General features: G+C 40.8%; 1 protein-coding gene across 1 annotated transcript in view; it reads right to left on the bottom strand.

The window, feature by feature from the left end:
• Nucleotides 1-14480, bottom strand: part of ATP8B4 (ATPase phospholipid transporting 8B4 (putative)) — a 932005-nt gene that overhangs the window by 146610 nt on the left and 770915 nt on the right. Inside the window, 1 exon segment of the mRNA XM_053717452.1 lies at nucleotides 4842-5007. Within this exon segment, the coding sequence (XP_053573427.1) occupies nucleotides 4842-5007 (166 nt within the window).

The raw sequence follows: 14480 nt of genomic DNA, 5'->3' as shown, positions 1-14480 counted from the left end.
GCCCAGGGATCTGGAACATCTCTTGCCCAAGCCTGAGCAAAGAGAGAAAGTCTGCCCCCCCACTAGATCCGATCCTGGATCGGGGGCTACCCCTTCATGCTGTCTTGGTAGCAGGAGCAGGCTTCTTGGCCTGTTTACTCTTATTCCAGCCTTGCAAGGGTTTCCAGGTTGCTTTGGGCTGGGAAGCGTTATCTTGCTTTGCAGCAGCAGAGGTTGCAGCAGGTCCGCTCCTGAAGTTGCGAAAGGAGCGAAAATTAGCCTTGTTTTTGGCCTTAAACAGCCTATCTTGTGGAAGGGCATGGCCCTTGCCCCCAGTGATATCCGAAATAATTTCTTTCAGCTCGGGGCCGAATAGGGTTTTCCCCTTAAAGGGAATATTTAACAGTTTCGTTTTGGACAACACATCCGCCGACCACGATTTGAGCCAAAGCGCTCTTCGCGCCATGATGGCAAAACCTGAGTTTTTCGCCGCTAATTTAGCTAATTGGAAAGCGGCATCAGTGATAAAAGAATTAGCCAGCTTTAGAGCATGAATTCTATCCATGACCTCGTCGTATGAAGTCTCCCTCTGGAGCGACTCCTCCAGAGCCTCAAACCAAAAAGCCGCTGCAGTAGTTACCAGAATAATGCAGGCAATTGGTTGAAGAAGAAAACCTTCCTGAACAAAAATTTTCTTCAGCAATCCTTCCAATTTTTTATCCATAGGATCTTTGAAAGCACAACTGTCCTCTATTGGTATAGTTGTACGCTTAGCAAGTGTTGAAACAGCCCCCTCTGGGGTCGTTTATTGGGAACATTTTCATAAAGATAGGGGGGGGGGACAAAGGGTACACCTGGTCTCTCCCACTCCCTAGTCACAATATCCGCCACCCTCTTTGGGATCGGAAATGCCTCAGTGTATACAGGGACCTCTAAAAACCTGTCCATTTTACACAATTTTTTCTGGGACCACAATGGGGTCACAATCATCCAGCCGTAGCTAAAACCTCCTTAAGCAGGATGCGGAGGTGTTCCAGCTTAAAATTTAAACCCTAAGGAATCTGACTCTGCCCGCTGAGAAACTTTTCCTGTGTCAGAAATTTCTCCCTCAGACAGACCGTCCCTCACTGCTACTTCTGAGTGTTGTGAGGGTACTACAGATAAATCATCCAAAGCTTCTGATTGCTCATCCTCTGTATTTAAAACTGAGCTATCGCGCTTTTTTGGAAAAACTGGCAGTTTGGATAAAAATGCTGCAAGGGAATTATCCATTACTGCTGCTAATTGTTGTAAAGTAATAGGGGCCAATGCGCTAGAGGTACTAGGCATCGCTTGCGCGAGCGTAACTGGTGTCGACACATGGGCAGAGGAAGAAGGACTATCCTCATTGCCTTCCGTTAAGGAATCATCTTGGGCTACATTTTTAAGTGTCACTGGATGGTCTTTAAAATGCTTAGATGTTTTAGCACACTTTAAACACAAATGCAATGGGGGTACCGCCATGGCTTTTAAACATAATGAACAAGGTCTATCTGAAGACTCAGACATGTTTGACAGACTTAGACAGCACTACAATACATTAAAAATCACTTTTTGAAAAAACGTTACTGTGCCTTTAAATAATAAAAAGCACACACTTTTTTACCAAATCACCAAAAAACATCCGATCTTTATGAAATTTTCACCACATGATCCTAATGCTTTGAAATGATTGCACACAAATTTTTCAAATCAATTAACCCCTTATTGCCCAGACCGGAGCAAATTGAAGTAAACTACTGGTTTAACACACTACAGCACGGTGCCACAGTCTTTGCTGTGGCCCTACCTTCCTTTTGGGTTATTTGTAGAAGAAAAATAAGCCTCCCTGAAGTCCTCCTGCACTCTCAGGACTCTACACGTGAAGCTGCATGAAGCTGTCTTGCAAATCAACTGCGCAACTGAGGCGGGAAAATGAGGCCCCCTTCCTCTTCATTCCAGAGCTATGGGGCCTTCCTGAGACAGATTAGGTGTCTTACAATATGCCAGGCGTAATAAAAACCCCAAAAGTGTTTCCAACGTCTAAAAGACTTGAACAAATATAAGATTACACTAATAAAGTAATCGATTTAGCCCATCACAGTGTCTACCAGTATTTAAGCCCTTAACTGAAGCCATCCTTCTATACTACAAAAAGATACAATATACAGTGCTAGATGGAAAATAACACTTAAATGTAACAACAAGAACTGATACTCTCCTTTTAGATAAGACCGCAGCCTTCTTACAGTCTCTACTCTGTGACTGTTTTATACAAGTGGAAAAATGGCAAATAGATGGCGCTGGTCTGTACAGTGATGTTTCTCTATATGGCGAAGAGAAAAAGGGCTTGAGGTGTGTGTAGGATCCAATTAATATAAGTGCAGTATACTCACTCCATAAGTAGTTGGAGTTCAGCTGCGATGTAATGTGTCTCCAGAGTGATATAGTTCCCCAGAATAGTTTCAGAATCTCTCAAGAACCTGTTAATAGGTCTGCAAGCAAATGAAGACTCAAAATGACCAAAGGTGTCCAGTAAATCAAGAAAAAACAAAATAGTAACTTACTCCATAAATAGGAGAATCCGTCTTGTCTCAGCAAAGAAGAATATCAACAGTCTTCCAACTTTGATAAAAAGATATTTATTTAAGCTCAACGCGTTTCAACTTTTAGCAAGTCTTTCTCAAGAGCAATATAAAATCAATAAAATAAAGTAGCTGTGTAATCTTGAGAGATTCTGAAACTATTCTGGGGAACTACATCACTCTGGAGACACATTACATCCCAGCTGAACTCCAACTACTTATGGAGTGAGTATACTGCACTTATATTAATTGGATCCTACACACACCTCAAGCCCTTTTTCTCTTCGCCATATAGAGAAACTTCACTGTACAGACCAGCGCCATCTATTTGCCATTTATCCTTCTATACTACGTCTCAGAAAATGGCTACCCTTCCCTCATGGGGATTTCTGTCAGTCTTCTAGCATTACCAGGTCTTGTTAGAAAAAAATGACTGAGCATACCTTAAGCAGTTAAGCCTGCAAACTGTTCCCCCCAAATGAAGTTCTCCGGTACTCAACAGTCCTGCGTGGGAACAGCAATGGATTTTAGATACAACATGCTAAAATCTTTTTCCTCTCAGCAGAAATCTTCCTCACTTTCTGCCTCAGAGTAAATAGTACAAACCGGCACTATTTTAAAATAACAAACTCTTGATTGAAGAAATAAAAACTACAAATCTAACACCACAAACTCTTTACCGTCCCGTGGAGATGCTACTTGTTAGAGCGGCAAAGAGAATGACTGGGGGGGGGGGGGCGGAGCCTGAGGGGAGCTATATGGACAGCTTTGCTGTGTGCTCTCTTTGCCACTTCCTGTAGGGATTGAGAATATCCCACAAGGATGAATCCGTGGACTGGATACACAAAGTAAGAGAAAACAACTGCGCAACTGAGGCTCGAAAATAGGCCCTGCCAATCACACTCGATGTCTCTCAGCCCAAATGAACCACACCAGAGTGGTTTAAAACTAGCCATGTGGGTTCCTAAACCCAAAAAGAAAGCCATGTGTACCCTCTCATTAAGCATGAAAAACGTTCCACATAAAAACGTTATCAGCACTCCCAGTTATGCAAACGTTTGCCAACAAACATTCAAAACTCAGTGTCAACCATTTTTTCTTAGCTCATATATGCAAGATCAGTAATACCCCTCTATATATTTTAGGATTACTGCTTACCCTTTCCCTCATGGGGATACTGTCAGCCAATTCTGAAATACCACAGTCTCTCCAGAAAACAAAATATTGAACATACCTCACTGCTTATAGCATGAAAAACGTTCCTCACACTGAAGTTTCTTAAGTACTCCTCAGCCATTCTGTGGAAACTGCTCTGGATCTTAGTGACAACTGCTAAGATCATCAGCCTCCAGGCAGAAGTCTTCATCCATCAGCTGCCTGAGGGAAAATAGTACACACTGGTACCATTTAAAATAAAAAAAACTCTTGCTTGAAGAAAATAAAAACTAACATTTTATCACCTCTTTCACTTTACCCTTCCTAGTACTTAGAGTAGGCAAAGAGAATGACTGGGGGGTGGAGTCAAGGGAGGAGCTATATAGACAGCTCTGCTGTGGTGCTCTTTGCCACTTCCTGTTAGCAGGAGGATAATATCCCACAAGTAAAGGATGAATCCGTGGACTCGTCGTATCTTATAGAAGAAATAAACATTCTCACAGCATATATTCCAACATAGGCTCTAAGATTAATCTTGAGAGAAAAAGTACCAAAAAGGCTGAAATTACTGAAGAATCAGCATATAAAAACACGAAAAAGATTCCAATACATAAATTCAAATATTACCTTTAAAAGGACAGGAAACCAAAAAGTTTTCTCTCATGATTCAGATAGAGCATGCAATTTTAAACAACTTTTAAATTTACTTCTATTATCAAATTTTTCTTTGTTCTCTTGGTATCTGTCTTGTTAAAAAGCAGGGACGTAAGCTTAGGAGCCGGACCATTTTTGGAGCACTATATGGCAGCCGTTTTGCAAGAATTGTATCCATTTAAAAGAACACTAGATGGCAGCAGTATTTCCTGTCATGTAGTGCTCCAGATGTCTACCTAGGTATCTCTTCAACAAAGAATACCATGGGAGCGTAGCAAATTTGATAATAGAAGTAAATTGGAAACTTTTTAAAAACTTATATGCTCTGTCTCAATCTCAAAAAAAATATTTTTCAATCTCAAAAAAAATATTTTTCGGTTTCACATCCCTTTAATGTGTTGTGATCATAAATAAAATAATAACCTTAAACAAATTAAAAAATGAACATACCTGCATTTTTTTCTTCAGACATGACAGTGTGGCATAGAGAGAGCAATCTGAAGAACTCGTGTACGTGGGGATCTTCTAATTTTATAGATTCAATTAGGCTATGATCATAAAACTGGAACTTACTATCAGCCAGAGAATTGAACGAAAAATCCACTGGCATGGTTTTCTGAAACAAATGCAAAGAAAAAAATAAAAATATATATATATATATATATGTGTGAATAAACCAAAAAATGCAGCACATAAGGGGCGAGATTACATATGCGGCGCAGGCTTCAACGTAACTGCGTAATTTGACCTCGCACATCGGGTTATCACAAAAGGTGCCGGCAGATCATAAAGTTGCCGTAAGTCAGATAAACTAGCGAGTCTGGAGTCGCCAGTGTCTTACGGCACTTTAGAAACTGCCGGCGCCTAAGAAAATAATAAAAAAATATCAAATCTCACGTAAAAGTCTAACCCGCCTCCCAAAAATAAACCCGACACGTGAAACCCCTATATCCGCAATTACCCCCACATCGCAACTAATAATACATTTATTAACCCCTAAACCGACAACCCCCCACAACGCAATATGCCTAATTAAACTATTAACCCCTAATCCGACATTCACCCACATCGCGATCTACCTAGTAAAAAAGTATTAACCCCTATTTCCGCCAACCCCAACATCGCAAACTACCTAATAAATGTATTAACTCCTAATCCGCCATTAACCCACATCTCAAAGTACCTATTAAAATTATTGACCCCTAATCCGCCATTAAACCACATCGCAACAAACCGTATAAATCTATTAACCCCTAATCCGCAAAACCCACACAACGCAATAATCCTAATAAAACTATTAAAACCTAATCCGCCAAACCCCCACAACGCAAGTACCCTAATTAACCCCTAATCCACCAAATCCCCACAATGCAAATAACTAATTTAATTACTAAGCCCCCTAACCTAACACCCACTAAATTAACCCCAAATTACATAAAATAATAAAATACTAAATTATAATTAAAATAAAAAATCCTAACAGTACTTAGAAAAATAAACCTAAGATTAATTAGGGCTGCAACTAACCATTATTTTCATAATCGATTAATCGGCCGATTATTTTTTCGATTAATCGACTGATTGGATAAAAAATAAATTAATTTTTCCTATATTTAAAATAAGATCCACATAAATATAAACTTCCGACTAAAACTTTACATTAAAACAACTGTTGGTCCAATTTTTTTAAGCAGCAGAACAAATTTTTTATAATTAAGCAAAACAAAACCACAAACTGTTTGTAAAGAGGTAGAAGTACAAAGAGGTAGACTACCACTGTTTATAACATTCTGTTATTCACTCTTTCAGAAACTTTGCATTGAAATGCAAACATGTCAACATGACCACATGCTCCTGGCTGAGGCTGGCTCTCTTTTTTTGCAAGCTATTTTGCCTGCAGCAGGGAAGAGGTGCTCAGATGGTGTTGAGGTGCCTGAGAAGCATAAATAGGGTTTTGCCAATTTCACCAAGGTGTGCTATTCATTTTTGTTAGTTCTCCACCAATGCAAGAGGCCTCTTAACAAAGTACGCCTGGACTTCATTTTAACATAAAAATATCTTGACTATCTATATGCAATGGTAAACAACCAACTATAAGGTTAGGGGGTTAAATATCTAGTCCACTCTTAAAATAACATATATATATATATATATATATATATATATATATATATATACATATATATATATATATATGTGGCTTTATTTAAAAGGGTGGGGTCAAGTGCCCCACCATCTTTAAATTTCACCAGCCGCCACTGGATCAAGACATTTTTATATTTACTGAATAATGAAAGAATCTATAAGCATAATTTGCAGCATTAAAGTAAAAAGTATGTTTTAAACATATTTTAATGGGCATGGATTTCTAGATCTCATAATCAGAGCAAGCATTTTGTTATCTGGCAAGTGTTTGTTACAATCCTTTAGACTAAAATCAGATGTTTACGAAGTTGACCAGTTTTCCAAGACACCATTTAAAGGGACATGAAACCCATATGTTTTCTTTCATGATTTAGAAAGAACATGCAATTTAAATAACTTTCCAATTTACATCTATCTAATTGTATTCATTCTTTTGATATTCGTTGTTGAAAATCATATCTAAATATGCTCAGTAGCTGCTGATTGGTGGCTGCACATAGATACCTCATGTGATTGGCTCACCCATGTGCATTGCTATTTCTTCAACAAAGGATATCTAAAGAATGAAGGCGTATCCAAGCCACTGCCTCACCAGCCTCTGACGTCACTGCACATCACACACACATATATATATATATATATATATATATATATATATATATACACAGTGGATATAAACACACCCTTGTTAAAATGTCAGGCTTCTGTGACCATATTATTTTATTTTTTTATTTTTATTTCCCTTTACCTAAAAGATTTCAGTTTGTTTTTCAATTGAGTTGTACAGTTTATAGGTCACATTAAAAGTGGAAAAAGTTCTGAAATGATTTATCTTTGTCTCATTTTTTCGCAGAAACCTGACATTTTAACAGGGGTGTGTAGACATTTTATATCCACTGTATATATATATATATATATATATATATATATATATATATATATATATATATATATATATATATTATATATATATATATATATATATATATATATATATATATATATATATACTTAGAGGTTGAATTTGGTACAATTAAAAAATAGAAAGAAAAAAGGCAAAAGGGCTAAAGACTATACTTCAATAAAAGGACACAGCCTTACACATTTATCTATAGAGTACATATAATCAGCAATAGCAAGTGATCCGCTAGAAATAGTGACATCAATTCATATAACAAATGCCATAAATTTAGGGCTAGGTGTAAAAAACAAGCTCGGCACTATATCATGCAAAGCATAGTCCCAAATCAACTGACTTTATATAAACAATCCAAATTATGACTCCTATTTTATTTCTGGGTTGCACATAACACAGGAGTAGTTGTAAACTTAAAAAGAAACTTAGACTGTCCTAAAAAAAAAAAATGTGAAAAGTAAAACATCTGTAGACGTCTTTTAGGCTAAGGGCATAACCATAAAACACAATACCATGTGCAGGAGCTCATTGTAGTAAAGTAGCAGGGGCCGTGCAAAGACGAACTAATTGCAAACCAACTAATCGATCATGAGATTCGTTGACAACTATTTTCGTAATCGATTATTATCGATTATGGCGATTAGTTGTTGCAGCTCTAGATTAAATTAAAATAAATTAATCTAAAATTACCAAAATTCTCCAAAATAAAAAATTAAACCTAATCACTATGAAAATAAAAAAGCCTCCCCCAAATAAAAACACCCCCTTATCTAATGCTAAACTACCAACAGCCCTTAAAAGGGCATTTTGTAGGGCATTGCCCTAAGTTAAACAGCTCTTTTGCATTTAAAGTCCCCCCCCTAAAAGTAAAACCCATCACCCACCAAACCCCTCAAAATAAAAAAGCCTAAGACTAAAAAAAAACTAAACTACCCATTGCCCCCAAAAGGGGCATTTGTATGGGCATTGCCCTTAAAAGGGCATTCAGCTCTTTTAAGAGTGCACAATAAATCCCTAATCTAAAAAAAACAAGCCCACAAAAATAATATAATAAAAAAATTATGCTTACCTGATAAATTTCCGGACATGGAGAGTCCACAACGTCATTCCAATTACTAAAGGGAATATTCACTCTTGGCCAGCAGGAGGCAAAGAGCTCCCCAGCAGAGTTATTAAGTGTCACTTCCCTTACCCATAACCCCCAGTCATTCAGCCGAAGGGAAATGGACAAAGAAGATAACACAAAGATGTAGAGATGCCTGAGGTTTAGCAAAAAATACTGTCTTATCAAAAGGGTGGGGTCGTGGACTCTCCATGTCCGGAAATAAATTTATCAGGTAAGCATACATTTTAATTTCTTTCCTAAGACATAGAGAGTCCACAACGTCATTCCAATTACTAGTGGGAACCAATACCCAAGCTAGAGGACACGGAATGAACAGGGAGGGAGAACAAGACAGGCAGACCTAAACAGAAGGCACCACCAAGCTTGAAGAACCTTTCTCCCAAAAGAGGCCTCAGCTGAGGCAAAAGTATCAAATTTTGAAAAAGTATGCAGAGGACCATGTTGCCGCCTTGCAAATCTGTTCCACAGAAGCTTAATTTTGAAAGCCCACGAAGAGGAAGACAGCCCTAGTGGAATGAGCCGTAATTCTCTCAGGAGGCAAGAGAAGTAGAGGTGGCCTTCTCACCCCTACACTTTCCTGAAAAACAAACAAAGAGGGCAGAAGACTGGTGAAAATCCTTAGTAGCCTGTAGGTAGAATTTTAGAGCGAAAACAACATCCAAGTTATGCAACAGACAAAGAGAAGGAACAACAATTTCCTGATTAATATTTCTATCCGAAACCACCTTAGGGAGAAACCCCAATTTAGTACGAAGGACTGCCTTATCTGTATGAAAAATAAGGTAAGGCGAATCACACTGCAGAGCCGAGAGTTCAGAAACTCTGCGAGCAGAAGAAATAGCAATAAGAAACAAAACTTTCCAAGATAACAACTTAATATCTACAAAATGCATAGGCTCAAACGGAGCCTGTTGCAAAACTCTAAGAACTAGGTTAAGGCTCCAAGGAGGAGCAACAGGTTTAAACACAGGCCTGATTCTGACCAGGGCCTGACAAAAAGATTGAACATCTGGCAGATCCGCCAGACGCTTATGTAAAAGAATAGATAATGCAGAAATCTGACCTTTCAGAGAACTGACTGACAACCCTTTCTCCAGACCTTCCTGGAGAAAAGACAAATTTCTAGGAATCCTGACCCTACTCCAATAGAAGCCCTTTGATTCACACCAATATAGGTATTTGCACCAAACCTTATAGTAAATGTTTACAAGTAACAGGCTTGCGAGCATGAAGCATTGTATCAATGACTGACTCAGAAAACCCACGCTTAGACAGAACTAAGCTTTCAATCTCCATGCAGTCAGCTTCAGAGAAACGAGATTTGGATGGAGGAAAGGACCCTGAGTTAGAAGGTCCTTCCTCAGAGGAAACCCACAAGGAGGAAGACATGACATCCTCACTAGGTCTGCAAACCAGATCCTGCGAGGCCATGCAGGAGCTATTAGAATAATAGACGCTCTCTCCTGTTTGATACAAGCAATGACTTGTGGAAGGAGCACAAACGGAGGAAACAGGTATGCTAGACCGAAACCCCAAAGAACCGCCAAAGCATCTATCAGAGCGTCCCAAGGATATCTTGACCTTGAACCATACCTTGGAAGCTTGGCATTCTGACGAGACGCCATCAGATCCAACTCTGGCACCCCTCACTCGAGGGTAAACCTGGAGAACACCTCCAGATGGAGAGCCCATTCCCCTGGATGAAAGGTCTGTCTGCTCAGAAAATCTGCTTCCCAGTTGTCCTCCCCTGGAATGTGGATGGCAGATAGAAGACAACTGTGAGCTTCCGCCCACTGAATAATCGGAGCCACCTCCTTCATGGCCAAGGAACTCCGAGTTCCTCCCTGGTGGATGTTGTCCGACTGGAATCTGATAAACCGGGCTAATGACAACTGAGGCCAAGCCATCAGGGTATTGAAGATTGCTCTCAACTCCAAGATGTTTATGGGGAGAGACGACTCCTCCAAAGTCCATAGGCCCTGAGCCTTTAACAAGTCCCAGACTGCTCCCCAGCCTAGCAGGCTGGCACCCATGGTCACAATCACCCAGGAGGGTCTCCGGAAGCATGTGCCCTAAGTCAGATGATCCTGAGAAATCCACCACAAGAGAGATTCTCTTGTCAACTGATACAGATCTATCCTTTGAGACAGATCCGAATGGTCTCCATTCCACTGTCTGAGCATGTATAATTGCAGAGCTCTCAAATGGAATCGAGCAAAGGGAATGATGTCCATGGAAGCGACCATCAGACTAATTACCTCCATGCATTGAGCCACTGATGGCTGAACAGTAGACTGTAGAGAGGCAAGTGGAGAGAAGTTTGGATTTTCTAATCTCCATCAGAAAAATCTTCATAGATAGGGAATCTATGAGAGGTCCTAAGAAACACACTCTTGTTACTGGAACAAGGGAACTCTTCTCCAGATTCAGTTTCCATCCATGGGAATGTAGAAAAGACAACAAGATCTCTGTATGAGAGTTTGCTATTTAAACCGACTAAACCAATATGTCGTCCAGGTAAGGCTCCACCGCAATTCCCTGAGACCTGACAACTGCCAAGAGAGCCCCTAGAACCTTTGTGAAAAATCTGGGAGCTGTGGCAAGGCCAAACGGAAGAGCAACAAATTGGAAGTGTCTATAAAAGCGAATCTTCAGGTCTATGGTTGTCATGAACTGACCCTCTTGGACCAAAAGGAAGAATGGAACAAATGGTTTCCATTTTGAAGGACGGCACTCTGAGAAATTTGTTGAGACACTTTAGGTCTAAGATGGGTCAAAATGTTCCCTCTTTTTTGGGAACCACAAACAGATTTGAATAGAATCCTAGACCCTGTTCCTTTACTGGAACAGGAACAATCACTCCCAGGGAGAAAAGGTCCGTAACGCAGCTTAAGAATGCCTCTCTTTTTACCTGATCCGCAGATAACCATGAGAGGAGGAATCTGCCCCTGGGAGGACAAGATTTGAATTCTATTTTGTAACCGTGAGATGCTATGTTCAAAGCCCAAGGGTCTGGGACATCGCGTATCCACGCTTGACGAAACAAGCAAAGTCTTCCCCCACTTGATCCAATCCCAGACCGGGAGCAGACCCTTCATGCTGACTTAGTCTCAGATGAAGGCTTCTTCGATTGGTTCCCCATGTTCCAAGTCTGATTGGATCTCCAAGACTTTTGACCTTTGAAGTTACGAAAGGAACGAAAATTAGAATTTTGGTGCCCCTTAGGCCTATTCTTCTTGTCTTGAGGTAGAAAAGACCCCTTTCCACCCATAATTTCAGAAATGATCTCTGCCAGACAAGGACCAAACAGGATCTTACCCTTGTAAGGTAGCAACAGAAGCTTGGACTTGGAGGTAACATCAGCCGACCAAAATTTCAGCTACAAAGCCCTGCGGGCTAGAACCGTGAAGCCAGACATCTTGGCTCCCAGTCTAATAACTTGCATGTTGGCATCAGAGATAAAGGAATTGGCCAGTTTGAGAACCTTGATCCTATCTAGTATCTCCTCTAGCGGAGTCTCCTCTAAAATCAACTTGGACAAAGCATCACACCAATAAGATGCTGCGCTTGTTACAGTAGCAATACAAACAGCAGGTTGCCATTAAAGACCCTGATACATACATTTTCTTTAAATAAGCCTCCAGCTTTTTGTCTATCGGATCCTTAAAAGAACAGCTATCCTCTATAGGAATCGTGGTTCTCTTGGCCAGTGTAAAAATAGCCCCTTCTACCTTAGGCATCGTGCGCCATGAGTCTCGAATGGAGTCAGAAACAGGAAACATCTTTTTAAAGACAGGAGAAAAAAGGAATCTCTGGTTATCCCATTCCTGTGTAATGATCTCTGACACACCGTCTGGAACAGGAAACACTTCCACAGAGGAAGGAACATAGTATTTATTAAGCTTACTAGATTTCTTAGGGTTGACAGCGACAGAAGAATCGGAGTCGTCCAAAGTAGCGAATACCTCCTTTAAAAGTAACCGAAGGTGTTCAAGCTTAAATCTGAAGTTTACTTCTTCAGAATCAGACAAAGGGTTTATACTGTCAGAGTCTGAGATTTCATCCTCAGAAGCTACCGAGGTATCCTCCTCATCAGACTTATGAGGGAGGTCAACCTTTGCAGCAGCAGATGGGACATACACCTTATTATTAGAAAAATGTTTAGATTACCTCTTGCGCTTCCCCATCATGGGAAAAGCAGATAAAGCCGCAGATACTGCAGAAGATATCTGTGGAGCAAAATCTATTGGCAAGTATACTCCTCCAGGAGGCTGAGAGGAACCTCAGGGCACTGTATGTGATGCCACTGAGGCGTGGGACGTTTGAGGAGAAAGCTGTGGCATATCCTGAAAAGCATTATCCTGAGAAACAATAGGCTCAGAAGAGAGTAATTTATTTTTAAGCTTTGGGGTCTTAGCTAAACATGAGGAGCAAAATTGCATAGGTAAAAAAAATTTGGGCATCTAAACATAATAAACATTTATCAAATGAAATAGACTCCTGTTCAGTGTCCATAGCTAAGATAAAAAAAAACAAAAGTAAATGAGACAACAAAAAAGTTTACTGTCACTTTAAAAGAAACTGAACTTCTTCAAAGCGCAGCAACAAGGAAAACTGGGACACTACAAAGCGTTAATATGCCCCCCAAAATAAGCAAAAATTTAACACCTCTACACCTCAGTCAGACTGAAGTGCCCTACCGTCACCGTTAGTAGCCAAATGAGAGAAGCTCCAACAGGCGTCACAGCCGATATCATGCAGAGAATGACACAGCTCCGCTTTAGTGTACAAGTGGAAGTCAAGTGACTGGCACACAAAGAAACTGCGCACTAACAGAAAGCGTGCGAACATCTCTCAGCCTTACTTAAATAACGGATCTGGCCAAATTTCCAACGGACAGCAAGAAAACAGCAGGTTGCCTACAAATATCTATGCAGGAAGACAGCTCACAAGGTGTGAAATGACAGATACTCCTATCAGAGACCTGTAGAAAAAGAAAGAACAGAGTAACCAACTCTGGCTTTCTATACCAAGGGCAGCAATATGTTAGAAAACAAAGCAAGGACCACCTCACCACTTTCTAACTGCTTAAAAGCCACCACTACTCTTACTCAAGAGATTGATGTGGGCACAGCTAAACCCAAATCCTTGCTTGCAGGGAAAAATACCCAAAAAAGGAATAAATATCTTCAGAGATCAACTTCACATCCTCCACTGACAGAGGCAAAGAGAATGACTGGGGGTTATGGGTAAGGGAAGTGACACTTAACAGCTCTGTTGGAGTGCTCTTTGCCTCCTCCTGCTGGCCAGAAGTGAATATTCCCACTAGTAATTGGAATGACGTTGTGGATTCTCCCCCCTATCTTTTGCGCACTCTCCCCCCTCTCTTTTGTGCTCTCTCCCCCCTCTCTTTTGTGCTCTCTCCCCCCTCTATTTTGCTGTCTCTCTCTCTCTCCTCTATTTTGCTGTCTCTCTCCCCCCTCTCTTTTGCTGTCTCTCTCCCTCCTCTCTTTTGTGCTCTCTCCCCCCTCTCTTTTGCTGTCCATCTCCACCCTCTTTTTCTGTCTCTCTCCCCCTCTCTCTTTTGCTGTCTCTCTCCCCCTCTCTATTTTGCTGTCTATCTCTCCCTCTCTCTATCCCTCCTCTTCTGCTCTCTCTATCCTTCTGCTCTCTCTATCCCCCCTCTTTAGACTTCTCTGTCTCTCGGCAAGCGTCTGGCCCCACCCGCGTCACGCCCACCCACGTCTCAACCGTGGCCACACCCGCGTCGCACCTGTCCAGCCACGCCCACTCCGCACCAGCCCCGCCTACTCCACCACTCGACACCAGGTCAGTTGGAAGGCCAGGTGTGTTTGTCCTCGCGCACAGTCTCTACTGCGCATGACAGCTTCGGACAAACACA

This window comes from Bombina bombina, chromosome 6 (genome assembly GCF_027579735.1).
Source record: "Bombina bombina isolate aBomBom1 chromosome 6, aBomBom1.pri, whole genome shotgun sequence".
Taxonomy (NCBI): Eukaryota; Metazoa; Chordata; class Amphibia; order Anura; family Bombinatoridae; genus Bombina; species Bombina bombina.
This window is presented reverse-complemented; position numbering and strand designations above follow the sequence as displayed.